The sequence below is a fragment of the Argentina silus genome (genome assembly GCF_951799395.1).
Source record: "Argentina silus genome assembly, chromosome: 18".
Taxonomy (NCBI): Eukaryota; Metazoa; Chordata; class Actinopteri; order Argentiniformes; family Argentinidae; genus Argentina; species Argentina silus.
Window position 1 is genome coordinate 14,010,579 of NC_139672.1, and position 23,794 is coordinate 14,034,372.

The 23,794-nt window shown below is 41.9% G+C and overlaps 4 protein-coding genes across 10 annotated transcripts; all 4 read left to right on the forward strand.

The window, feature by feature from the left end:
• The first annotated feature begins 624 nt into the window (after positions 1–624).
• On the forward strand, positions 625–6,047 carry LOC310818981 (caspase-3-like). Of its 4 annotated transcripts, none has more exons than XM_083690122.1 (6): positions 625–690; positions 2,849–3,134; positions 3,497–3,573; positions 4,048–4,156; positions 4,250–4,823; positions 5,035–6,047. In XM_083690122.1, exons 2-6 carry the CDS (start codon positions 2,867–2,869, stop codon positions 5,177–5,179), a joined length of 1,173 nt encoding a protein of 390 aa, XP_083546248.1. In that variant the 5' UTR covers positions 625–690; positions 2,849–2,866; the 3' UTR covers positions 5,180–6,047. The 4 variants fall into 4 exon arrangements, with proteins under 4 accessions (XP_083546248.1, XP_083546247.1, XP_083546249.1 ...); XM_083690121.1 differs by lacking the exon at positions 625–690 and adding an exon at positions 781–955; XM_083690123.1 differs by lacking the exon at positions 625–690 and adding an exon at positions 1,079–1,140.
• A 1,618-nt stretch (positions 6,048–7,665) lies between these two features.
• On the forward strand, positions 7,666–12,639 carry LOC310819156 (caspase-3-like). Of its 2 annotated transcripts, none has more exons than XM_083690403.1 (6): positions 7,666–7,731; positions 9,445–9,730; positions 10,093–10,169; positions 10,644–10,752; positions 10,846–11,419; positions 11,627–12,639. In XM_083690403.1, the coding sequence occupies exons 2-6, from the start codon at positions 9,463–9,465 to the stop codon at positions 11,769–11,771; spliced, it is 1,173 nt and encodes a 390-aa protein (XP_083546529.1). In that variant the 5' UTR covers positions 7,666–7,731; positions 9,445–9,462; the 3' UTR covers positions 11,772–12,639. The 2 variants fall into 2 exon arrangements, with proteins under 2 accessions (XP_083546529.1, XP_083546528.1); XM_083690402.1 differs by lacking the exon at positions 7,666–7,731 and adding an exon at positions 7,831–7,996.
• A 1,618-nt stretch (positions 12,640–14,257) lies between these two features.
• Positions 14,258–19,224, forward strand: LOC310818647 (caspase-3-like). Of its 2 annotated transcripts, none has more exons than XM_083689644.1 (6): positions 14,258–14,323; positions 16,037–16,322; positions 16,685–16,761; positions 17,236–17,344; positions 17,438–18,011; positions 18,212–19,224. In XM_083689644.1, exons 2-6 carry the CDS (start codon positions 16,055–16,057, stop codon positions 18,354–18,356), a joined length of 1,173 nt encoding a protein of 390 aa, XP_083545770.1. In that variant the 5' UTR covers positions 14,258–14,323; positions 16,037–16,054; the 3' UTR covers positions 18,357–19,224. The 2 variants fall into 2 exon arrangements, with proteins under 2 accessions (XP_083545770.1, XP_083545769.1); XM_083689643.1 differs by lacking the exon at positions 14,258–14,323 and adding an exon at positions 14,420–14,588.
• Positions 19,225–20,830: 1,606 nt separating this feature from the next.
• LOC310818574 (uncharacterized protein) lies at positions 20,831–23,782 on the forward strand. 2 transcript variants are annotated; one of them, XM_083689563.1, is made up of 3 exons: positions 20,831–20,907; positions 22,363–22,648; positions 23,243–23,782. In XM_083689563.1, exons 2-3 carry the CDS (start codon positions 22,381–22,383, stop codon positions 23,584–23,586), a joined length of 612 nt encoding a protein of 203 aa, XP_083545689.1. In that variant the 5' UTR covers positions 20,831–20,907; positions 22,363–22,380; the 3' UTR covers positions 23,587–23,782. The 2 variants fall into 2 exon arrangements, with proteins under 2 accessions (XP_083545689.1, XP_083545688.1); XM_083689562.1 differs by lacking the exon at positions 20,831–20,907 and adding an exon at positions 21,007–21,172.
• The last annotated feature ends 12 nt before the right edge of the window (positions 23,783–23,794 follow it).

Genomic DNA, 23,794 nt, shown 5'->3' on the forward strand with positions numbered 1-23,794 from the left:
TGTCTAGTGCATGTGAGTGTTGCCATAGAAGATTCATTCCTTTCAGTGGCAGGTTATACTGCCTCCCATGACCCTTCTCCTGGGCTCTGCACTCCTCCACGTGGATTTATTTATTTAATTTGTTAGATATTCTGGTGACAGGATTGCATCACTTGAGATGCATCATCTTGCTCCCTACAGCATATCAAATAAACAGCTATAAAATAAAAATCAGTAGGCCCTATTGATCTTTTTTGAAAAGGTAATATTTTTGATTATAGGTTATTGTGTTTTAAGTAAATACCCCATTACTGTTCTCACGTGTTCCTATCTCTAGACAGGTATCTCGAAGCTAATTGGATTGTCATCTCTTATTTATCGTTTATTGCGTCCATTCTTTCTTTGGTGCTCTATCATGTTGTTGTCAGGCAAGGTTATTTATTCTTGCCCACGTGGAGCCTATTATTATGTTAAGTTATTAATTGCCTACGTGGAAGGTGTGAATTTAGTCATTTCAAGGAGCAAACTCTTTGTCTAATGTTCTCGTTTCTCAACCCTTGGGTGATGATTGGTTAAAACATAAGGTATGCCTCACGTTGCATTACATAATGTACTAAAGTGAAAGTAACCCATCCAAAACTATAAAAACAAGCGAATTCCTATTTCAGCCATCATTGAGTTGAACGACGAAAGTGTTCAAGTAGCCTCAAGGTAAGCAATTGTAAATCATTGTTTAATACAATTGTGCGATGTGAAAATCGTGAAATAACTTAATATAACGTATCTCATAACTAACTTATACGTATATAACATTGTTTTGGCGGGAATGGGCTTCCGTTTTATCCGAACCTTGGCTGATGATTGGTTAAAACATGCATCACGTTGCATTCGTGAGAGCGAAAGTCCCATTGCCTTGAAGTTCGTGTTTAAGCCAAAGTAGAACGACGAAAGTATTAACATTTCAGCCTACTTCAAGGTAAGACATTGAAAACCATTGTTTAACACAATTGTTCTAGGCTGATATATGCAAATCGTGAATGAAGGAGTTCAGTTAATGTCTTGCGTAATTACATGGGTAGCAATCGGGTATGTTAGAGGCAAAACGAAGGCCAAATTGGCTTCAAACTCATATTTCAGTACTACTACTTGTTCTACTTCATGGTAAGAAATTGTAAATCATTGTTTAATATTGTGCTATGTGAAAATCGTGAATTCAGTTAAAATAATGTATCTAATAACTAACTCAAACTCTATTATTTATAACATTTTTGATCCATTTTATCCGACCCTTGCGTGTTGATTGGTTAAAACACGTTCGCGAAAGTGAAAGGAAAAAAAAGTCCCATTGTCTTAAAGTTCGTGTTTAAGCCAAATTAAGTAGAACGACGAAGGTATTAACATTTCTTACTTCTTACTTCAAGGTAAGACATTGAAAACCATTGTTTAACACAATTGTTCTATGCTGATATATGCAAATCGTGAATGAAGGAGTTCAGTTAATGTCAAGCGTAATTACATGGGTAGCAATCGGGTATGTTAGAGGCACTTGCTCTCCAAGTCTGATCTTAACAGACACACAACGAATTGTAAAAGTGAGAAAGATCATGAAACACCCGGTTAAAAGCCGTTATTTACATGTTTTTATGTTGTCCTCTACATAATGCACGCTATCTTTTGTAAAGGAATGAAAAGGCCTATTTTACGCACGCGTTCGACATATCGCCGGATCTGGCGCATGCATTGGGTTATATAGGCTTGATAAAAATAAATAACATCTTAGCCTGATAACATAAAAAACATAGATTTACTTTATGTTATTCAGGCCAGCCTATCGGCCTGGGTTTAAATAGTGAAATGGCGATTGCTGGCAGCGGATAATTATCCCACTGATCTGATGGTTTTCCGTAATGATATTTAAGCTAAACTAAACTCTGTGGTTAATATTGGCTATTACTTATCGATTAATTCAATTGCTTAGGGGTACCCTCGAAATTCTATGAATACTGCAATGCACTCTTGGCTGGACTCCCCGCCTCCTCCATCAGGCCTCTGCAGCTCATCCAGGACGCTGGCGCTCGTCTGGTGTTCAATCTCCCCAAATTCTCCCATGTCACGCCCCTCCTCCGCACCCTCCACTGGCTCCCGGTAGCAGCTCGCATCAAATTCAAGACCCTGGTGCTTGCCTACCGGGCGGCAAAGGGAACAGCCCCTCCCTACTTGCAAGCAATGGTTAGCCCCCAAACCCCTGCAAGATCACTCCGCTCCTCCACCTCGGCTGCCCGCCTGACACCGCCGCCTCTACGTGGATGCAGTGGCCGCGTTACTCGGTCACGGCAGGTCACTGTCCTGGCGCCCCGCTGGTGGAATGAGCTTCCCACAACGGTCAGGACTGCAGAGTCACTTCCGATCTTCCGCCGTAGATTGAAAACCCATCTCTTCAAGCTACATCTTAACAGTCCCTCCTAAAGACCGCTTCACCCTCACTACCCCACCGATACTAACCCTAACCCCGAGACCTCTTCTCCCCTGTACTAGTTCTCTCTTGCTAATAAAATATTATAAAAATTACGACTGCCAATGGCCCCTGGTGTGAGGATTGATTATTTTGTCTTATGATGACTGTTGGATAGTTGATTCACTTACTTAAACAAATGTATTTGTTGTACGTCGCTTTGGATAAAGGTGTCTGCTAAATGCCATAAATGTAAATGTAAATTCTATGACCCTATACAATTGCTTCCTCATGGGTTTGTGTGTGTAGAGGTGTGTATGTCCTTCTCTAATGTCCGGGTCGCTTCGACTCACAAGCACCTCGATATCCAGAACCCCTCTTATTCCACCTGCCAATGATATAATGTTGTGTTTGCAGTGATTCACAGTGATAGCCATGGCGAATCGGCTGTTGAAAGCTCTGGAGGGCATGGTACATAAAGAAGTGAATAAATTTGTATGGCACCTCAAGAACCTGACCCCGGAGGATGATGGCTTTGACCCAATCGCAAAAGCTGATCTGGAGAATCCTGAGAGGGAGGACATCGCAGGCAAGATTGTGGAGATCTACGAAGAGCGTGCTCTGAATGTCACACGGACAATTCTGAAGAAGATGAAACTTAACAAGCTTGCTTCAACATTGGAAGGAGCAGTTCCCAAACAAGGTAATTAGAGAGTAATCTAATCTACAGTCCTACTGAACCATAGAAACCTATTATAAGAATCATATCTGATTGGACATTGACCATAAGTATCCTATCACAAATATTGGTGCCCGTCCATGTGGAAGCACTTCCTCCCCAATTCTAAATCCACACAACTAATAATTACATTGCTTAAAAATAAATGTATGACGATTGTTGCAGGTCTCAAAAGAGGTAGTAGGCCCATATAAAGTCATCTATAGGCCTACATAATAGAACCTAAATTAACTTATGGCACCTGGACATGATTAGAACAAGACCATAGGATACCTACCACAATGAATTGCTTAGAGTCTGTAAATCCAATTTGCTCTGTGTTTCAGATGCCCCTGACCAGGGTGGGGCGAGCAGTAGTGAGGTGATGACCCCTCCTAAGGCTGTCACAGCAGATGATGAAGAGGTACCCCAAACCTTAAACCTACACTGTTACAACTGTACCCCAGGAGAGTCTGGTGGAGCTCGTCCTCCGATTTCTACCTCTACCAGCCTCTGCTGAACCGTACACTGTACCTTATCACAGACGTGATTTCAGTTCAAACAAAAATAAAAGTCAAACAACCCTTTTCCAAGACACTTAACAGGGCAAAGGTATCAAGCATGAAGTATCAACGTTAAATATTGACTGACATCTTTACACACCCAGTCTCACCGATCAGTATAATTACCTGCCAGTACTGTGCCTCTGACTGTGATTCCCCTTTACTATCGCAAAACCCTGATGGCACCTGGTGTAATGTTTATAAACAACAAAAGACACAAGCTTGGACTTGATTGTAATCAGTGTGATCCTAACCAGACACTACGTTATTGATTAGAACATACGGTATGTCATCAAAGCCACCTCCTCAAATAACACCTTTTTCACTATTTCCAGAAGTTCTACAAGATGACCAGCATGCCACGCGGCATCTGCGTGATTATCAACAACCAGCGCTTTGAATCACCTACAACGAAGAATAGAGATGGGTCAAACATTGATGTTGGTATGTAACCTTCTCAATGAAACACATCTCTGTATTTCACCTTAGTTAAGGTTTGATGTGATAGTGTTTGGTGTTTTCTCTTCTCTCCTGCAGTCGAACTGGCGAAGGTGTTCAGCTTGTTGGGGTTCAAGGTCTTGATGTGCCAGGATAAGAGTGAGGCGGATATGAAGCTTATGCTGAATCTCTTCTCTAAGCCAGAGTTATCTAAGCTGAGGTTCCATGGTGCTCAGGAATGGCGCGCCGATCAACAGGAGTTCACCGGGCTGAAGGAGCTTCCACAGCATGGAGACGCCTTCATTTGCTGCCTTCTGAGCCACGGCACGGAGGATGGCGTCTGTGGAACTGATGGAATTGTCCTCCCCACCGATCAGATCTTCACAACCTTCAACAGCAGCAACTGTCGTCAGCTCGCCGGCAAGCCCAAAGTGTTCATCATCCAGGCGTGTCGAGGGAGGGGGAGGATGGCCGGAGTGGCAGTCGAGGCCGACGGGGAACCTGAACCTGAGCTGGAGGAGGACACCACCTTGGAATACCCCAACATCCCTGCCGAAACAGACTTACTGGTTCTGAGGGCCACTGTTAATAAGCATGTCTCCCTCAGAAACCCACTCACAGGGTCCTGGTTCATCCAGACTCTGTGTCGTCTACTGGAAAAAGGCTGCCTCAGGTAAAGCCTAATATTGTGAGACACAAACATTTTTTTTTAAATCATTAATTGAGACCCTGAAATAAATTGTGTGTGTGTGTGTGTGTGTGTGTGTGTGTGTGTGTGTGTGTGTGTGTGTGTGTGTGTGTGTGCGTGTGCGCGCGTTCATGCGTGCCTGTCTGTCTGTCTGTCTGTCTGTCTGTCTGTCTGTCTGTCTGTCTGTTTCCTCCAGGAATGAGGAAGTCTTTGAGATCCTTACAGAGGTAAATAAAGCTGTAAGTAAGAAGGAAGCCACAATGAATTGCAAGGTTGTCAAGCAAGCATCAGGTTTCGAGTGGTTCCTGAGGAAGAGACTCATCTTTCCGATTCCTCAGTGAGACCATTCCTTCTTCCTGTGCCCCCCTCTTGTTTAAAGTGATACCACTAACTGAGGTTTGTATGTATCTGAACACCTGATCAAGGGGCATGTCCTTATTCAACACCAGCACTACGAAACATTGAAACACTGCGACAAATGATGTTGACAACGTTAAAGGGGCACTCTGGGATGTGACGTCATAGCAAAAACGAGCGAGGTGACATTTGCTGCCAGAAACCTTCAAAAACGGAGACAGACTAGAGAATAGAACATGTTGCGGCAAAGGTTTTGTTGTGCAATTTTGAGCGTCTCCCGGTGGAATTAGAATATCGTTGGTTCTCATCCAGGTGTTAACTCTTGAAAATGGTACCAAGAAGAAACCAAGGGACATGGAAAGAAAGAAAGTGAAAGGCAGTAAAACTGTTCGCTCTTGTTCACTACACTATATTTGAAGAATGTAATTGCTCTGTTTTCACGAGCGTGACACCATATCCCAGAGTGTACCTTTACGATTACACAACATCTGTTTAGCTGATGCATTTAGTAGAACACCGTACCTGTATCTTACACAACACCTTGTATACCTTTTTACGACCAAGTTTGTCTTTCTATTTGTGCAAATACACTCAACTACGGTGATACTACATTCAATTACAATCAGGTGAACTATGCCATTAATATATTTGCTATTCTTTTTTATATAAAACACATTTGCTAAATACTGTGATGTCATGGGGGGTTGTGGAGTATAGAAAATGCAAAAATGAATTGCATACACAACTAGTGATGATAGAAAGGGATTTGACTAGATTCTCCTAAGCTTTTCTGTGTTTCTATGTTTGTAAAATCTTTTACACAATAAATGCCTTATCTTTTTAGTAAATCAAGATTTGGACTGTGTCACCTTTGTAAGTACATAGGAATAAGTGATGACTGATGCATGAACTTGAATGAATAATGACAGACATTGAATGTTAACATTCCAGAATCAGAATCAGAATCAGAATCAGAATTCTTTCATTTGGCCATGTATAATTGCACATACAGGAAATTGACTTGGTGAGGTTGGTGCATGGGACATAAGAAACAATAGCAAATATTTAATAAATTTACAAAAAAGAACAGCAGAGCAATACATGTGTAGGCTGTGCGAGGCTACAGTCCCCCAATTTGATTCAGCAAATAGTGCTGAGCACAGCGAACAATACCTGACAACTCGGAATATTCTACAGCATGATTTTCTGGCCCGGTGGTTGCAGTTTCAGTCGTAAACAAAGGTACATTACAACATCACAGGAAGTTCATAGTGCAGTCTTACTGTTGGTACAACACATGCTCCTGGGTCAGTGTAGTTAAGCTCCACTGAAATACATACTGTAAGCTCCTCTATGCTTTTCTTATCTCAGCGGGTTGGAAAAACTGGGAAAAATAGGTCATTTGCATATAATATGATATACAGTACCAGTCAAAGGTTTGGACACACCTTGCCAAGAGTGTGCAAAGCTGTCATCAAAGCAAAAGGTGGCTACTTCGAAGAATCTAAAATATAAAACATATTCTGGTTGTTTGTTTACTACATAATTCCATATGTGTTCCTTCATAGTTTTGGTGTCTTCAATATTAATCTACAATGTAGAAAATGATCAAAATAAAGAATAACCATTGAATGAGAAGGTGTGTCCAAACTTTTGACTGGTACTGTATATAATAATAATATATGCTATATGCAATTGCCATTTAGCTGACGCTGTTATCCAAAGCGACTTACATTGCAGTGAGTGCATACTTTTTTAGTATATATGGTCCCAGCGGAAGTCGAACCCACAACGCCATGCTCTACTAACTGAGCCATGGAGGACAATCATTGACAGGAAACGGGTGTGTCTAGTGCATGTGAGTGTTGCCATAGAAGATTCATTCCTTTCAGTGGCAGGTTATACTGCCTCCCATGACCCTTCTCCTGGGCTCTGCACTCCTCCACGTGGATTTATTTATTTAATTTGTTAGATATTCTGGTGACAGGATTGCATCACTTGAGATGCATCATCTTGCTCCCTACAGCATATCAAATAAACAGCTATAAAATAAAAATCAGTAGGCCCTATTGATCTTTTTTGAAAAGGTAATATTTTTGATTATAGGTTATTGTGTTTTAAGTAAATACCCCATTACTGTTCTCACGTGTTCCTATCTCTAGACAGGTATCTCGAAGCTAATTGGATTGTCATCTCTTATTTATCGTTTATTGCGTCCATTCTTTCTTTGGTGCTCTATCATGTTGTTGTCAGGCAAGGTTATTTATTCTTGCCCACGTGGAGCCTATTATTATGTTAAGTTATTAATTGCCTACGTGGAAGGTGTGAATTTAGTCATTTCAAGGAGCAAACTCTTTGTCTAATGTTCTCGTTTCTCAACCCTTGGGTGATGATTGGTTAAAACATAAGGTATGCCTCACGTTGCATTACATAATGTACTAAAGTGAAAGTAACCCATCCAAAACTATAAAAACAAGCGAATTCCTATTTCAGCCATCATTGAGTTGAACGACGAAAGTGTTCAAGTAGCCTCAAGGTAAGCAATTGTAAATCATTGTTTAATACAATTGTGCGATGTGAAAATCGTGAAATAAGTTAATATAACGTATCTCATAATTAACTTATACTTATATAACATTGTTTTGGCGGGAATGGGCTTCCGTTTTATCGGAACCTTGGCTGATGATTGGTTAAAACATGCATCACGTTGCATTCGTGAGAGCGAAAGTCCCATTGCCTTGAAGTTCGTGTTTAAGCCAAAGTAGAACGACGAAAGTATTAACATTTCAGCCTACTTCAAGGTAAGACATTGAAAACCATTGTTTAACACAATTGTTCTAGGCTGATATATGCAAATCGTGAATGAAGGAGTTCAGTTAATGTCAAGCGTAATTACATGGGTAGCAATCGGGTATGTTAGAGGCACTTCCTCTCCAAGTCTGATCTTAACAGACACACAACTAATTGTAAAAGTGAGAAAGATCATGAAACACCCGGTTAAAAGCCGTTATTTACATGTTTTTATGTTGTCCTCTACATAATGCACGCTATCTTTTGTAAAGGAATGAAAAGGTCTATTTTACGCACGCGTTCGACATATCGCCGGATCTGGCGCATGCATTGGGTTATATAGGCTTGATAAAAATAAATAACATCTTAGCCTGATAACATAAAAAACATAGATTTACTTTATGTTATTCAGGCCAGCCTATCGGCCTGGGTTTAAATAGTGAAATGGCGATTGCTGGCAGCGGATAATTATCCCACTGATCTGATGGTTTTCCGTAATGATATTTAAGCTAAACTAAACTCTGTGGTTAATATTGGCTATTACTTATCGATTAATTCAACTGCTTAGGGGTACCCTCGAAATTCTATGAATACTGCAATGCACTCTTGGCTGGACTCCCCGCCTCCTCCATCAGGCCTCTGCAGCTCATCCAGGACGCTGGCGCTCGTCTGGTGTTCAATCTCCCCAAATTCTCCCATGTCACGCCCCTCCTCCGCACCCTCCACTGGCTCCCGGTAGCAGCTCGCATCAAATTCAAGACCCTGGTGCTTGCCTACCGGGCGGCAAAGGGAACAGCCCCTCCCTACTTGCAAGCAATGGTTAGCCCCCAAACCCCTGCAAGATCACTCCGCTCCTCCACCTCGGCTGCCCGCCTGACACCGCCGCCTCTACGTGGATGCAGTGGCCGCGTTACTCGGTCACGGCAGGTCACTGTCCTGGCGCCCCGCTGGTGGAATGAGCTTCCCACAACGGTCAGGACTGCAGAGTCACTTCCGATCTTCCGCCGTAGATTGAAAACCCATCTCTTCAAGCTACATCTTAACAGTCCCTCCTAAAGACCGCTTCACCCTCACTACCCCACCGATACTAACCCTAACCCCGAGACCTCTTCTCCCCTGTACTAGTTCTCTCTTGCTAATAAAATATTATAAAAATTACGACTGCCAATGGCCCCTGGTGTGAGGATTGATTATTTTGTCTTATGATGACTGTTGGATAGTTGATTCACTTACTTAAACAAATGTATTTGTTGTACGTCGCTTTGGATAAAGGTGTCTGCTAAATGCCATAAATGTAAATGTAAATTCTATGACCCTATACAATTGCTTCCTCATGGGTTTGTGTGTGTAGAGGTGTGTATGTCCTTCTCTAATGTCCGGGTCGCTTCGACTCACAAGCACCTCGATATCCAGAACCCCTCTTATTCCACCTGCCAATGATATAATGTTGTGTTTGCAGTGATTCACAGTGATAGCCATGGCGAATCGGCTGTTGAAAGCTCTGGAGGGCATGGTACATAAAGAAGTGAATAAATTTGTATGGCACCTCAAGAACCTGACCCCGGAGGATGATGGCTTTGACCCAATCGCAAAAGCTGATCTGGAGAATCCTGAGAGGGAGGACATCGCAGGCAAGATTGTGGAGATCTACGAAGAGCGTGCTCTGAATGTCACACGGACAATTCTGAAGAAGATGAAACTTAACAAGCTTGCTTCAACATTGGAAGGAGCAGTTCCCAAACAAGGTAATTAGAGAGTAATCTAATCTACAGTCCTACTGAACCATAGAAACCTATTATAAGAATCATATCTGATTGGACATTGACCATAAGTATCCTATCACAAATATTGGTGCCCGTCCATGTGGAAGCACTTCCTCCCCAATTCTAAATCCACACAACTAATAATTACATTGCTTAAAAATAAATGTATGACGATTGTTGCAGGTCTCAAAAGAGGTAGTAGGCCCATATAAAGTCATCTATAGGCCTACATAATAGAACCTAAATTAACTTATGGCACCTGGACATGATTAGAACAAGACCATAGGATACCTACCACAATGAATTGCTTAGAGTCTGTAAATCCAATTTGCTCTGTGTTTCAGATGCCCCTGACCAGGGTGGGGCGAGCAGTAGTGAGGTGATGACCCCTCCTAAGGCTGTCACAGCAGATGATGAAGAGGTACCCCAAACCTTAAACCTACACTGTTACAACTGTACCCCAGGAGAGTCTGGTGGAGCTCGTCCTCCGATTTCTACCTCTACCAGCCTCTGCTGAACCGTACACTGTACCTTATCACAGACGTGATTTCAGTTCAAACAAAAATAAAAGTCAAACAACCCTTTTCCAAGACACTTAACAGGGCAAAGGTATCAAGCATGAAGTATCAACGTTAAATATTGACTGACATCTTTACACACCCAGTCTCACCGATCAGTATAATTACCTGCCAGTACTGTGCCTCTGACTGTGATTCCCCTTTACTATCGCAAAACCCTGATGGCACCTGGTGTAATGTTTATAAACAACAAAAGACACAAGCTTGGACTTGATTGTAATCAGTGTGATCCTAACCAGACACTACGTTATTGATTAGAACATACGGTATGTCATCAAAGCCACCTCCTCAAATAACACCTTTTTCACTATTTCCAGAAGTTCTACAAGATGACCAGCATGCCACGCGGCATCTGCGTGATTATCAACAACCAGCGCTTTGAATCACCTACAACGAAGAATAGAGATGGGTCAAACATTGATGTTGGTATGTAACCTTCTCAATGAAACACATCTCTGTATTTCACCTTAGTTAAGGTTTGATGTGATAGTGTTTGGTGTTTTCTCTTCTCTCCTGCAGTCGAACTGGCGAAGGTGTTCAGCTTGTTGGGGTTCAAGGTCTTGATGTGCCAGGATAAGAGTGAGGCGGATATGAAGCTTATGCTGAATCTCTTCTCTAAGCCAGAGTTATCTAAGCTGAGGTTCCATGGTGCTCAGGAATGGCGCGCCGATCAACAGGAGTTCACCGGGCTGAAGGAGCTTCCACAGCATGGAGACGCCTTCATTTGCTGCCTTCTGAGCCACGGCACGGAGGATGGCGTCTGTGGAACTGATGGAATTGTCCTCCCCACCGATCAGATCTTCACAACCTTCAACAGCAGCAACTGTCGTCAGCTCGCCGGCAAGCCCAAAGTGTTCATCATCCAGGCGTGTCGAGGGAGGGGGAGGATGGCCGGAGTGGCAGTCGAGGCCGACGGGGAACCTGAACCTGAGCTGGAGGAGGACACCACCTTGGAATACCCCAACATCCCTGCCGAAACAGACTTACTGGTTCTGAGGGCCACTGTTAATAAGCATGTCTCCCTCAGAAACCCACTCACAGGGTCCTGGTTCATCCAGACTCTGTGTCGTCTACTGGAAAAAGGCTGCCTCAGGTAAAGCCTAATATTGTGAGACACAAACATTTTTTTTTAAATCATTAATTGAGACCCTGAAATAAATTGTGTGTGTGTGTGTGTGTGTGTGTGTGTGTGTGTGTGTGTGTGTGTGTGTGTGTGTGTGCGTGTGCGCGCGTTCATGCGTGCCTGTCTGTCTGTCTGTCTGTCTGTCTGTCTGTCTGTCTGTCTGTCTGTTTCCTCCAGGAATGAGGAAGTCTTTGAGATCCTTACAGAGGTAAATAAAGCTGTAAGTAAGAAGGAAGCCACAATGAATTGCAAGGTTGTCAAGCAAGCATCAGGTTTCGAGTGGTTCCTGAGGAAGAGACTCATCTTTCCGATTCCTCAGTGAGACCATTCCTTCTTCCTGTGCCCCCCTCTTGTTTAAAGTGATACCACTAACTGAGGTTTGTATGTATCTGAACACCTGATCAAGGGGCATGTCCTTATTCAACACCAGCACTACGAAACATTGAAACACTGCGACAAATGATGTTGACAACGTTAAAGGGGCACTCTGGGATGTGACGTCATAGCAAAAACGAGCGAGGTGACATTTGCTGCCAGAAACCTTCAAAAACGGAGACAGACTAGAGAATAGAACATGTTGCGGCAAAGGTTTTGTTGTGCAATTTTGAGCGTCTCCCGGTGGAATTAGAATATCGTTGGTTCTCATCCAGGTGTTAACTCTTGAAAATGGTACCAAGAAGAAACCAAGGGACATGGAAAGAAAGAAAGTGAAAGGCAGTAAAACTGTTCGCTCTTGTTCACTACACTATATTTGAAGAATGTAATTGCTCTGTTTTCACGAGCGTGACACCATATCCCAGAGTGTACCTTTACGATTACACAACATCTGTTTAGCTGATGCATTTAGTAGAACACCGTACCTGTATCTTACACAACACCTTGTATACCTTTTTACGACCAAGTTTGTCTTTCTATTTGTGCAAATACACTCAACTACGGTGATACTACATTCAATTACAATCAGGTGAACTATGCCATTAATATATTTGCTATTCTTTTTTATATAAAACACATTTGCTAAATACTGTGATGTCATGGGGGGTTGTGGAGTATAGAAAATGCAAAAATGAATTGCATACACAACTAGTGATGATAGAAAGGGATTTGACTAGATTCTCCTAAGCTTTTCTGTGTTTCTATGTTTGTAAAATCTTTTACACAATAAATGCCTTATCTTTTTAGTAAATCAAGATTTGGACTGTGTCACCTTTGTAAGTACATAGGAATAAGTGATGACTGATGCATGAACTTGAATGAATAATGACAGACATTGAATGTTAACATTCCAGAATCAGAATCAGAATCAGAATCAGAATTCTTTCATTTGGCCATGTATAATTGCACATACAGGAAATTGACTTGGTGAGGTTGGTGCATGGGACATAAGAAACAATAGCAAATATTTAATAAATTTACAAAAAAGAACAGCAGAGCAATACATGTGTAGGCTGTGCGAGGCTACAGTCCCCCAATTTGATTCAGCAAATAGTGCTGAGCACAGCGAACAATACCTGACAACTCGGAATATTCTACAGCATGATTTTCTGGCCCGGTGGTTGCAGTTTCAGTCGTAAACAAAGGTACATTACAACATCACAGGAAGTTCATAGTGCAGTCTTACTGTTGGTACAACACATGCTCCTGGGTCAGTGTAGTTAAGCTCCACTGAAATACATACTGTAAGCTCCTCTATGCTTTTCTTATCTCAGCGGGTTGGAAAAACTGGGAAAAATAGGTCATTTGCATATAATATGATATACAGTACCAGTCAAAGGTTTGGACACACCTTGCCAAGAGTGTGCAAAGCTGTCATCAAAGCAAAAGGTGGCTACTTCGAAGAATCTAAAATATAAAACATATTCTGGTTGTTTGTTTACTACATAATTCCATATGTGTTCCTTCATAGTTTTGGTGTCTTCAATATTAATCTACAATGTAGAAAATGATCAAAATAAAGAATAACCATTGAATGAGAAGGTGTGTCCAAACTTTTGACTGGTACTGTATATAATAATAATATATGCTATATGCAATTGCCATTTAGCTGACGCTGTTATCCAAAGCGACTTACATTGCAGTGAGTGCATACTTTTTTAGTATATATGGTCCCAGCGGAAGTCGAACCCACAACGCCATGCTCTACTAACTGAGCCATGGAGGACAATCATTGACAGGAAACGGGTGTGTCTAGTGCATGTGAGTGTTGCCATAGAAGATTCATTCCTTTCAGTGGCAGGTTATACTGCCTCCCATGACCCTTCTCCTGGGCTCTGCACTCCTCCACGTGGATTTATTTATTTAATTTGTTAGATATTCTGGTGACAGGATTGCATCACTTGAGATGCATCATCTTGCTCCCTACAGCATATCAAATAAACAGCTATAAAATAAAAATCAGTAGGCCCTATTGATCTTTTTTGAAAAGGTAATATTTTTGATTATAGGTTATTGTGTTTTAAGTAAATACCCCATTACTGTTCTCACGTGTTCCTATCTCTAGACAGGTATCTCGAAGCTAATTGGATTGTCATCTCTTATTTATCGTTTATTGCGTCCATTCTTTCTTTGGTGCTCTATCATGTTGTTGTCAGGCAAGGTTATTTATTCTTGCCCACGTGGAGCCTATTATTATGTTAAGTTATTAATTGCCTACGTGGAAGGTGTGAATTTAGTCATTTCAAGGAGCAAACTCTTTGTCTAATGTTCTCGTTTCTCAACCCTTGGGTGATGATTGGTTAAAACATAAGGTATGCCTCACGTTGCATTACATAATGTACTAAAGTGAAAGTAACCCATCCAAAACTATAAAAACAAGCGAATTCCTATTTCAGCCATCATTGAGTTGAACGACGAAAGTGTTCAAGTAGCCTCAAGGTAAGCAATTGTAAATCATTGTTTAATACAATTGTGCGATGTGAAAATCGTGAAATAAGTTAATATAACGTATCTCATAATTAACTTATACTTATATAACATTGTTTTGGCGGGAATGGGCTTCCGTTTTATCGGAACCTTGGCTGATGATTGGTTAAAACATGCATCACGTTGCATTCGTGAGAGCGAAAGTCCCATTGCCTTGAAGTTCGTGTTTAAGCCAAAGTAGAACGACGAAAGTATTAACATTTCAGCCTACTTCAAGGTAAGACATTGAAAACCATTGTTTAACACAATTGTTCTAGGCTGATATATGCAAATCGTGAATGAAGGAGTTCAGTTAATGTCAAGCGTAATTACATGGGTAGCAATCGGGTATGTTAGAGGCACTTCCTCTCCAAGTCTGATCTTAACAGACACACAACTAATTGTAAAAGTGAGAAAGATCATGAAACACCCGGTTAAAAGCCGTTATTTACATGTTTTTATGTTGTCCTCTACATAATGCACGCTATCTTTTGTAAAGGAATGAAAAGGTCTATTTTACGCACGCGTTCGACATATCGCCGGATCTGGCGCATGCATTGGGTTATATAGGCTTGATAAAAATAAATAACATCTTAGCCTGATAACATAAAAAACATAGATTTACTTTATGTTATTCAGGCCAGCCTATCGGCCTGGGTTTAAATAGTGAAATGGCGATTGCTGGCAGCGGATAATTATCCCACTGATCTGATGGTTTTCCGTAATGATATTTAAGCTAAACTAAACTCTGTGGTTAATATTGGCTATTACTTATCGATTAATTCAACTGCTTAGGGGTACCCTCGAAATTCTATGAATACTGCAATGCACTCTTGGCTGGACTCCCCGCCTCCTCCATCAGGCCTCTGCAGCTCATCCAGGACGCTGGCGCTCGTCTGGTGTTCAATCTCCCCAAATTCTCCCATGTCACGCCCCTCCTCCGCACCCTCCACTGGCTCCCGGTAGCAGCTCGCATCAAATTCAAGACCCTGGTGCTTGCCTACCGGGCGGCAAAGGGAACAGCCCCTCCCTACTTGCAAGCAATGGTTAGCCCCCAAACCCCTGCAAGATCACTCCGCTCCTCCACCTCGGCTGCCCGCCTGACACCGCCGCCTCTACGTGGATGCAGTGGCCGCGTTACTCGGTCACGGCAGGTCACTGTCCTGGCGCCCCGCTGGTGGAATGAGCTTCCCACAACGGTCAGGACTGCAGAGTCACTTCCGATCTTCCGCCGTAGATTGAAAACCCATCTCTTCAAGCTACATCTTAACAGTCCCTCCTAAAGACCGCTTCACCCTCACTACCCCACCGATACTAACCCTAACCCCGAGACCTCTTCTCCCCTGTACTAGTTCTCTCTTGCTAATAAAATATTATAAAAATTACGACTGCCAATGGCCCCTGGTGTGAGGATTGATTATTTTGTCTTATGATGACTGTTGGATAGTTGATTCACTTACTTAAACAAATGTATTTGTTGTACGTCGCTTTGGATAAAGGTGTCTGCTAAATGCCATAAATGTAAATGTAAATTCTATGACCCTATACAATTGCTTCCTCATGGGTTTGTGTGTGTAGAGGTGTGTATGTCCTTCTCTAATGTCCGGGTCGCTTCGACTCACAAGCACCTCGATATCCAGAACCCCTCTTATTCCACCTGCCAATGATATAATGTTGTGTTTGCAGTGATTCACAGTGATAGCCATGGCGAATCGGCTGTTGAAAGCTCTGGAGGGCATGGTACATAAAGAAGTGAATAAATTTGTATGGCACCTCAAGAACCTGACCCCGGAGGATGATGGCTTTGACCCAATCGCAAAAGCTGATCTGGAGAATCCTGAGAGGGAGGACATCGCAGGCAAGATTGTGGAGATCTACGAAGAGCGTGCTCTGAATGTCACACGGACAATTCTGAAGAAGATGAAACTTAACAAGCTTGCTTCAACATTGGAAGGAGCAGTTCCCAAACAAGGTAATTAGAGAGTAATCTAATCTACAGTCCTACTGAACCATAGAAACCTATTATAAGAATCATATCTGATTGGACATTGACCATAAGTATCCTATCACAAATATTGGTGCCCGTCCATGTGGAAGCACTTCCTCCCCAATTCTAAATCCACACAACTAATAATTACATTGCTTAAAAATAAATGTATGACGATTGTTGCAGGTCTCAAAAGAGGTAGTAGGCCCATATAAAGTCATCTATAGGCCTACATAATAGAACCTAAATTAACTTATGGCACCTGGACATGATTAGAACAAGACCATAGGATACCTACCACAATGAATTGCTTAGAGTCTGTAAATCCAATTTGCTCTGTGTTTCAGATGCCCCTGACCAGGGTGGGGCGAGCAGTAGTGAGGTGATGACCCCTCCTAAGGCTGTCACAGCAGATGATGAAGAGGTACCCCAAACCTTAAACCTACACTGTTACAACTGTACCCCAGGAGAGTCTGGTGGAGCTCGTCCTCCGATTTCTACCTCTACCAGCCTCTGCTGAACCGTACACTGTACCTTATCACAGACGTGATTTCAGTTCAAACAAAAATAAAAGTCAAACAACCCTTTTCCAAGACACTTAACAGGGCAAAGGTATCAAGCATGAAGTATCAACGTTAAATATTGACTGACATCTTTACACACCCAGTCTCACCGATCAGTATAATTACCTGCCAGTACTGTGCCTCTGACTGTGATTCCCCTTTACTATCGCAAAACCCTGATGGCACCTGGTGTAATGTTTATAAACAACAAAAGACACAAGCTTGGACTTGATTGTAATCAGTGTGATCCTAACCAGACACTACGTTATTGATTAGAACATACGGTATGTCATCAAAGCCACCTCCTCAAATAACACCTTTTTCACTATTTCCAGAAGTTCTACAAGATGACCAGCATGCCACGCGGCATCTGCGTGATTATCAACAACCAGCGCTTTGAATCACCTACAACGAAGAATAGAGATGGGTCAAACATTGATGTTGGTATGTAACCTTCTCAATGAAACACATCTCTGTATTTCACCTTAGTTAAGGTTTGATGTGATAGTGTTTGGTGTTTTCTCTTCTCTCCTGCAGTCGAACTGGCGAAGGTGTTCAGCTTGTTGGGGTTCAAGGTCTTGATGTGCCAGGATAAGAGTGAGGCGGATATGAAGCTTATGCTGAATCTCTTCTCTAAGCCAGAGTTATCTAAGCTGAGGTTCCATGGTGCTCAGGAATGGCGCGCCGATCAACAGGAGTTCACCGGGCTGAAGGAGCTTCCACAGCATGGAGACGCCTTCATTTGCTGCCTTCTGAGCCACGGCACGGAGGATGGCGTCTGTGGAACTGATGGAATTGTCCTCCCCACCGATCAGATCTTCACAACCTTCAACAGCAGCAACTGTCGTCAGCTCGCCGGCAAGCCCAAAGTGTTCATCATCCAGGCGTGTCGAGGGAGGGGGAGGATGGCCGGAGTGGCAGTCGAGGCCGACGGGGAACCTGAACCTGAGCTGGAGGAGGACACCACCTTGGAATACCCCAACATCCCTGCCGAAACAGACTTACTGGTTCTGAGGGCCACTGTTAATAAGCATGTCTCCCTCAGAAACACAGTCACAGGGTCCTGGTTCATCCAGACTCTGTGTCGTCTACTGGAAAAAGGCTGCCTCAGGTAAAGCCTAATATTGTGAGACACAAACATTTTTTTAAAATCATTAATTGAGACCCTGAAATAAATTGTGTGTGTGTGTGTGTGTGTGTGTGTGTGTGTGTGTGTGTGTGTGTGTGTGTGTGTGTGTGTGTGTGTGTATGCACGTTCACGTGTGCCTGTCTGTCTGTCTGTCTGTCTGTCTGTTTGTCTGTTTCCTCCAGGAATGAGGAAGTCTTTGAGATCCTTACAGAGGTAAATAAAGCTGTAAGTAAGAAGGAAACCACAATGAATTGCAAGGTTGTCAAGCAAGCATCAGGTTTCGAGTGGTTCCTGAGGAAGAGACTCATCTTTCCGATTCCTCAGTGAGACCATTCCTTCTTCCTGTGCCCCCCTCTTGTTTAAAGTGATACCACTAACTGAGGTTTGTATGTATCTGAACACCTGATCAAGGGGCATGTCCTTATTCAACACCAGCACTACGAAACATTGAAACACTGCGACAAATGATGTTGACAACGTTAAAGGGGCACTCTGGGATGTGACGTCATAGCAAAAACGAGCGAGGTGACATTTGCTGCCAGAAACCTTCAAAAACGGAGACAGACTAGAGAATAGAACATGTTGCGGCAAAGGTTTTGTTGTGCAATTTTGAGCGTCTCCCGGTGGAATTAGAATATCGTTGGTTCTCATCCAGGTGTTAACTCTTGAAAATGGTACCAAGAAGAAACCAAGGGACATGGAAAGAAAGAAAGTGAAAGGCAGTAAAACTGTTCGCTCTTGTTCACTACACTATATTTGAGGAATGTAATTGCTCTGTTTTCACGAGCGTGACACCATATCCCAGAGTGTACCTTTACGATTACACAACATCTGTTTAGCTGATGCATTTAGTAGAACACCGTACCTGTATCTTACACAACACCTTGTATACCTTTTTACGACCAAGTTTGTCTTTCTATTTGTGCAAATACACTCAACTACGGTGATACTACATTCAATTACAATCAGGTGAACTATGCCATTAATATATTTGCTATTCTTTTTTATATAAAACACATTTGCTAAATACTGCGATGTCATGGGGGGTTGTGGAGTATAGAAAATGCAAAAATGAATTGCATACACAACTAGTGATGATAGAAAGGGATTTGACTAGATTCTCCTAAGCTTTTCTGTGTTTCTATGTTTGTAAAATCTTTTACACAATAAATGCCTTATCTTTTTAGTAAATCAAGATTTGGACTGTGTCACCTTTGTAAGTACATAGGAATAAGTGATGACTGATGCATGAACTTGAATGAATAATGACAGACATTGAATGTTAACATTCCAGAATCAGAATCAGAATCAGAATCAGAATTCTTTCATTTGGCCATGTATAATTGCACATACAGGAAATTGACTTGGTGAGGTTGGTGCATGGGACATAAGAAACAATAGCAAATATTTAATAAATTTACAAAAAAGAACAGCAGAGCAATACATGTGTAGGCTGTGCGAGGCTACAGGCCCCCAATTTGATTCAGCAAATAGTGCTGAGCACAGCGAACAATACCTGACAACTCGGAATATTCTACAGCATGATTTTCTGGCCCGGTGGTTGCAGTTTCAGTCGTAAACAAAGGTACATTACAACATCACAGGAAGTTCATAGTGCAGTCTTACTGTTGGTACAACACATGCTCCTGGGTCAGTGTAGTTAAGCTCCACTGAAATACATACTGTAAGCTCCTCTATGCTTTTCTTATCTCAGCGGGTTGGAAAAACTGGGAAAAATAGGTCATTTGCATATAATATGATATACAGTACCAGTCAAAGGTTTGGACACACCTTGCCAAGAGTGTGCAAAGCTGTCATCGAAGCAAAAGGTGGCTACTTTGAAGAATCTAAAATATAAAACATATTCTGGTTGTTTGTTTACTACATAATTCCATATGTGTTCCTTCATAGTTTTGGTGTCTTCAATATTAATCTACAATGTAGAAAATAATCAAAATAAAAAATAACCATTGAATGAGAAGGTGTGTCCAAACTTTTGACTGGTACTGTATATAATAATAATATATGCTATATGCAATTGCCATTTAGCTGACGCTGTTATCCAAAGCGACTTACATTGCAGTGAGTGCATACTTTTTTAGTATATATGGTCCCAGCGGAAGTCGAACCCACAACGCCATGCTCTACTAACTGAGCCATGGAGGACAATCATTGACAGGAAACAGGTGTGTCTAGTGCATGTGAGTGTTGCCATAGAAGATTAATTCCTTTCAGTGGCAGGTTATACTGCCTCCCATGACCCTTCTCCTGGGCTCTGCACTCCTCCACTGGATTTATTTATTTAATTTGTTAGATATTCTGGTGACAGGATTGCATCACTTGAGATGCATCATCTTGCTCCCTACAGCATATCAAATAAACAGCTATAAAATAAAAATCAGTAGGCCCTATTGATCTTTTTTGAAAAGGTAATATTTTTGATTATAGGTTATTGTGTTTTAAGTAAATACCCCATTACTGTTCTCACGTGTTCCTATCTCTAGACAGGTATCTCGAAGCTAATTGGATTGTCATCTCTTATTTATCGTTTATTGCGTCCATTCTTTCTTTGGTGCTCTATCATGTTGTTGTCAGGCAAGGTTATTTATTCTTGCCCACGTAGAGCCTATTATTATGTTAAGTTATTAATTGCCTACGTGGAAGGTGTGAATTTAGTCATTTCAAGGAGCAAACTCTTTGTCTAATGTTCTCGTTTCTCAACCCTTGGGTGATGATTGGTTAAAACATAAGGTATGCCTCACGTTGCATTACATAATGTACTAAAGTGAAAGTAACCCATCCAAAACTATAAAAACAAGCGAATTCCTATTTCAGCCATCATTGAGTTGAACGACGAAAGTGTTCAAGTAGCCTCAAGGTAAGCAATTGTAAATCATTGTTTAATACAATTGTGCGATGTGAAAATCGTGAGATTAGTTAATATAACGTATCTCATAACTAACTTATACGTATATAACATTGTTTTGGCGGGAATGGGCTTCCGTTTTATCCGAACCTTGGCTGATGATTGGTTAAAACATGCATCACGTTGCATTCGTGAGAGCGAAAGTCCCATTGCCTTGAAGTTCGTGTTTAAGCCAAAGTAGAACGACGAAAGTATTAACATTTCAGCCTACTTCAAGGTAAGACATTGAAAACCATTGTTTAACACAATTGTTCTAGGCTGATATATGCAAATCGTGAATGAAGGAGTTCAGTTAATGTCAAGCGTAATTACATGGGTAGCAATCGGGTATGTTAGAGGCACTTCCTCTCCAAGTCTGATCTTAACAGACACACAACTAATTGTAAAAGTGAGAAAGATCATGAAACACCCGACTAAAAGCCGTTATTTACATGTTTTTATTTTGTCCTCTACATAATGCACGCTATCTTTTGTAAAGGAATGAAAAGGCCTATTTTACGCACGCGTTCGACATATCGCCGAAACATAGATTTACTTTATGTTATTCAGGCCAGCCTATCGGCCTGGGTTTAAATAGTGAAATGGCGATTGCTGGCAGCGGATAATTATCCCACTGATCTGATGGTTTTCCGTAATGATATTTAAGCTAGTAGCTAAATATAGCTAGTATATTTATTTGCGTAGTAGCTCGCATTAAATTCAAGACCCTGGTGCTTCCCTACCGGGCGGCAAAGGGAACAGCCCCTCCCTACTTGCAAGCAATGGTTAGCCCCCAAACCCCTGCAAGATCACTCCGCTCCTCCACCTCGGCTGCCCGCCTGACACCGCCGCCTCTACGTGGATGCAGTGGCCGCGTTACTCGGTCACGGCAGGTCACTGTCCTGGCGCCCCGCTGGTGGAATGAGCTTCCCACAACGGTCAGGACTGCAGAGTCACTTCCGATCTTCCGCCGTAGATTGAAAACCCATCTCTTCAAGCTACAGCTTAACAGTCCCTCCTAAAGACCGCTTCACCCTCACTACCCCCCCGATACTAACCCTAACCCCGAGACCTCTTCTCCCCTGTACTAGTTCTCTCTTGCTAATAAAATATTTTTTTTTTAAATGACGACTGCCAATGGCCCCTGGTGTGAGCATTGATTATTTTGTCTTATGATGACTGTTGGATAGTTGATTCACTTACTTAAACAAATGTATTTGTTGTACGTCGCTTTGGATAAAGGTGTCTGCTAAATGCCATAAATGTAAATGTAAATTCTATGACCCTATACAATGCTTCCTCATGGGTTTGTGTGTGTAGAGGTGTGTATGTCCTTCTCTAATGTCCGGGTCACTTTGACTCACAAGCATCTCGATATCCAGAATCTCTCTTATTCCACCTGCCAATGATATAATGTTGTGTTTGCAGTGATTCACAGTGATAGCCATGGCGAATCGGCTGTTGAAAGCTTTGGAGGGCATGGACTTGAAAGAAGTGAATAAATTTGTATGGCACCTCAATAACCTCACCGTGGAGGATGATGGCTTTGACCCAATCGCAAAAGCTGATCTGGAGAATCCTGAGAGGGAGGACATCGCAGGCAAGATTGTGGAGATCTACGAAGAGCGTGCTCTGAATGTCACACTGACAATTCTGAAGAAGATGAAACTTAACAAGCTTGCTTCAACATTACAAGGAGCAGTTCCCAAACAAGGTAATAGAGACTTGATCTATACATTGCTGAACCTATTATAAGTCTGACTGGACATACATACTGTACAAAGATAGTTATGCTGTTTCTGTACTGTAGACCATGTTGTCTAATACTCACCCAGGGCTGCATATTCTAGTTTTAGCCCAGTCCACCTTATTGAGCTAATTACTCAATCATCAGAGTTTAGGTATTGTGGTCAGCAAGGTTGGGGTCAATTCAATCCAGTCAATTCAGGAAGTCAGCTGAAAATTGTTTTCAATGAGGAATTTAAATTGGAATTCAATAGACTTTCAGCTGACTTCCTGAATTGACTGAATTGAAATGGAATTGACCCTAAATTCTGGTGGTCGGGTTCAGGATAATACCTGGTCAGTTCACTCATCTTGTATCCCAGGTCTGAAATGAATCAGTCCCTATATTCAAGGTTAAAGATGATTTGAGAAATAGGACTGTAAAGCTGATCTGCAGATGGATTAGCCAGCGTAAATGCAGAACGGATCAACTTCAACCTCTCTCACCAACACTGGTTTGGCTCAACGAACACAACCGTAATAGGCCAAATAGATGAATGTCTCTTTTTTCCCCCCATACAAGGTGCTACACCGCTGGAGAAGCCACAGGCTGAATGCAGTCAGAGACCTTCATGCAGTCAGAGACCTTCAGACACTCTGCAGCAACTGAAGTCTCTACGGACAAAGTTTGTAAGCGGAGTATCAGACACAAATCTGGACTGTCTACTGGACGAGCTTCAAGAAAAGGAAGTGATGAATCCACAGGAGGTAGAGTCAGTGATGTCCAAGGTGATACCCCAAAGAGCAGACAGAGCTCGTGCCATCATTGACACGGTTCTCAGGAAAGGAGCTAGGTGCAGTTCGATAATGAAAACCATTCTAATTGACTTGGACCCTATTTTTTGCCAAGACATCGGCTTGAACTGAAAAACAAAAAGCATGTTAGAATAGACCTCGGCTTTACTTATCACAATTGCATAATTTCCATTTGAGAGATTTCATGTTTTCAGGGTCATAATGGTGGTTTAAAAATGTACTCATCAAGATTACCGCTAAATCATGTTTCTCTATGTTTGTTAATCTTTTATACCTGAAAATAAATGTAAATACATTTTTAATTGAAGAGTTCATTCAA

Excerpts from the sequence above, each read along its gene's own strand:
- LOC310818647 (XM_083689644.1), top strand. The coding sequence starts at position 16,055 with ATGGCGAATCGGCTGTTGAAAGCTCTGGAGGGCATGGTACATAAAGAA. Across the intron at positions 16,323-16,684 it reads AGGAGCAGTTCCCAAACAAG|ATGCCCCTGACCAGGGTGGG; the intron begins GTAATTAGAGAG and ends TCTGTGTTTCAG. Across the intron at positions 16,762-17,235 it reads TCACAGCAGATGATGAAGAG|AAGTTCTACAAGATGACCAG; the intron begins GTACCCCAAACC and ends CACTATTTCCAG.
- LOC310818981 (XM_083690122.1), top strand. The coding sequence starts at position 2,867 with ATGGCGAATCGGCTGTTGAAAGCTCTGGAGGGCATGGTACATAAAGAA. Across the intron at positions 4,157-4,249 it reads TGGGTCAAACATTGATGTTG|TCGAACTGGCGAAGGTGTTC; the intron begins GTATGTAACCTT and ends TCTCTCCTGCAG. Across the intron at positions 4,824-5,034 it reads CTGGAAAAAGGCTGCCTCAG|GAATGAGGAAGTCTTTGAGA; the intron begins GTAAAGCCTAAT and ends TGTTTCCTCCAG.
- LOC310819156 (XM_083690403.1), top strand. The coding sequence starts at position 9,463 with ATGGCGAATCGGCTGTTGAAAGCTCTGGAGGGCATGGTACATAAAGAA. Across the intron at positions 9,731-10,092 it reads AGGAGCAGTTCCCAAACAAG|ATGCCCCTGACCAGGGTGGG; the intron begins GTAATTAGAGAG and ends TCTGTGTTTCAG. Across the intron at positions 10,753-10,845 it reads TGGGTCAAACATTGATGTTG|TCGAACTGGCGAAGGTGTTC; the intron begins GTATGTAACCTT and ends TCTCTCCTGCAG.
- LOC310818574 (XM_083689563.1), top strand. The coding sequence starts at position 22,381 with ATGGCGAATCGGCTGTTGAAAGCTTTGGAGGGCATGGACTTGAAAGAA. Across the intron at positions 22,649-23,242 it reads AGGAGCAGTTCCCAAACAAG|GTGCTACACCGCTGGAGAAG; the intron begins GTAATAGAGACT and ends CCCCCATACAAG.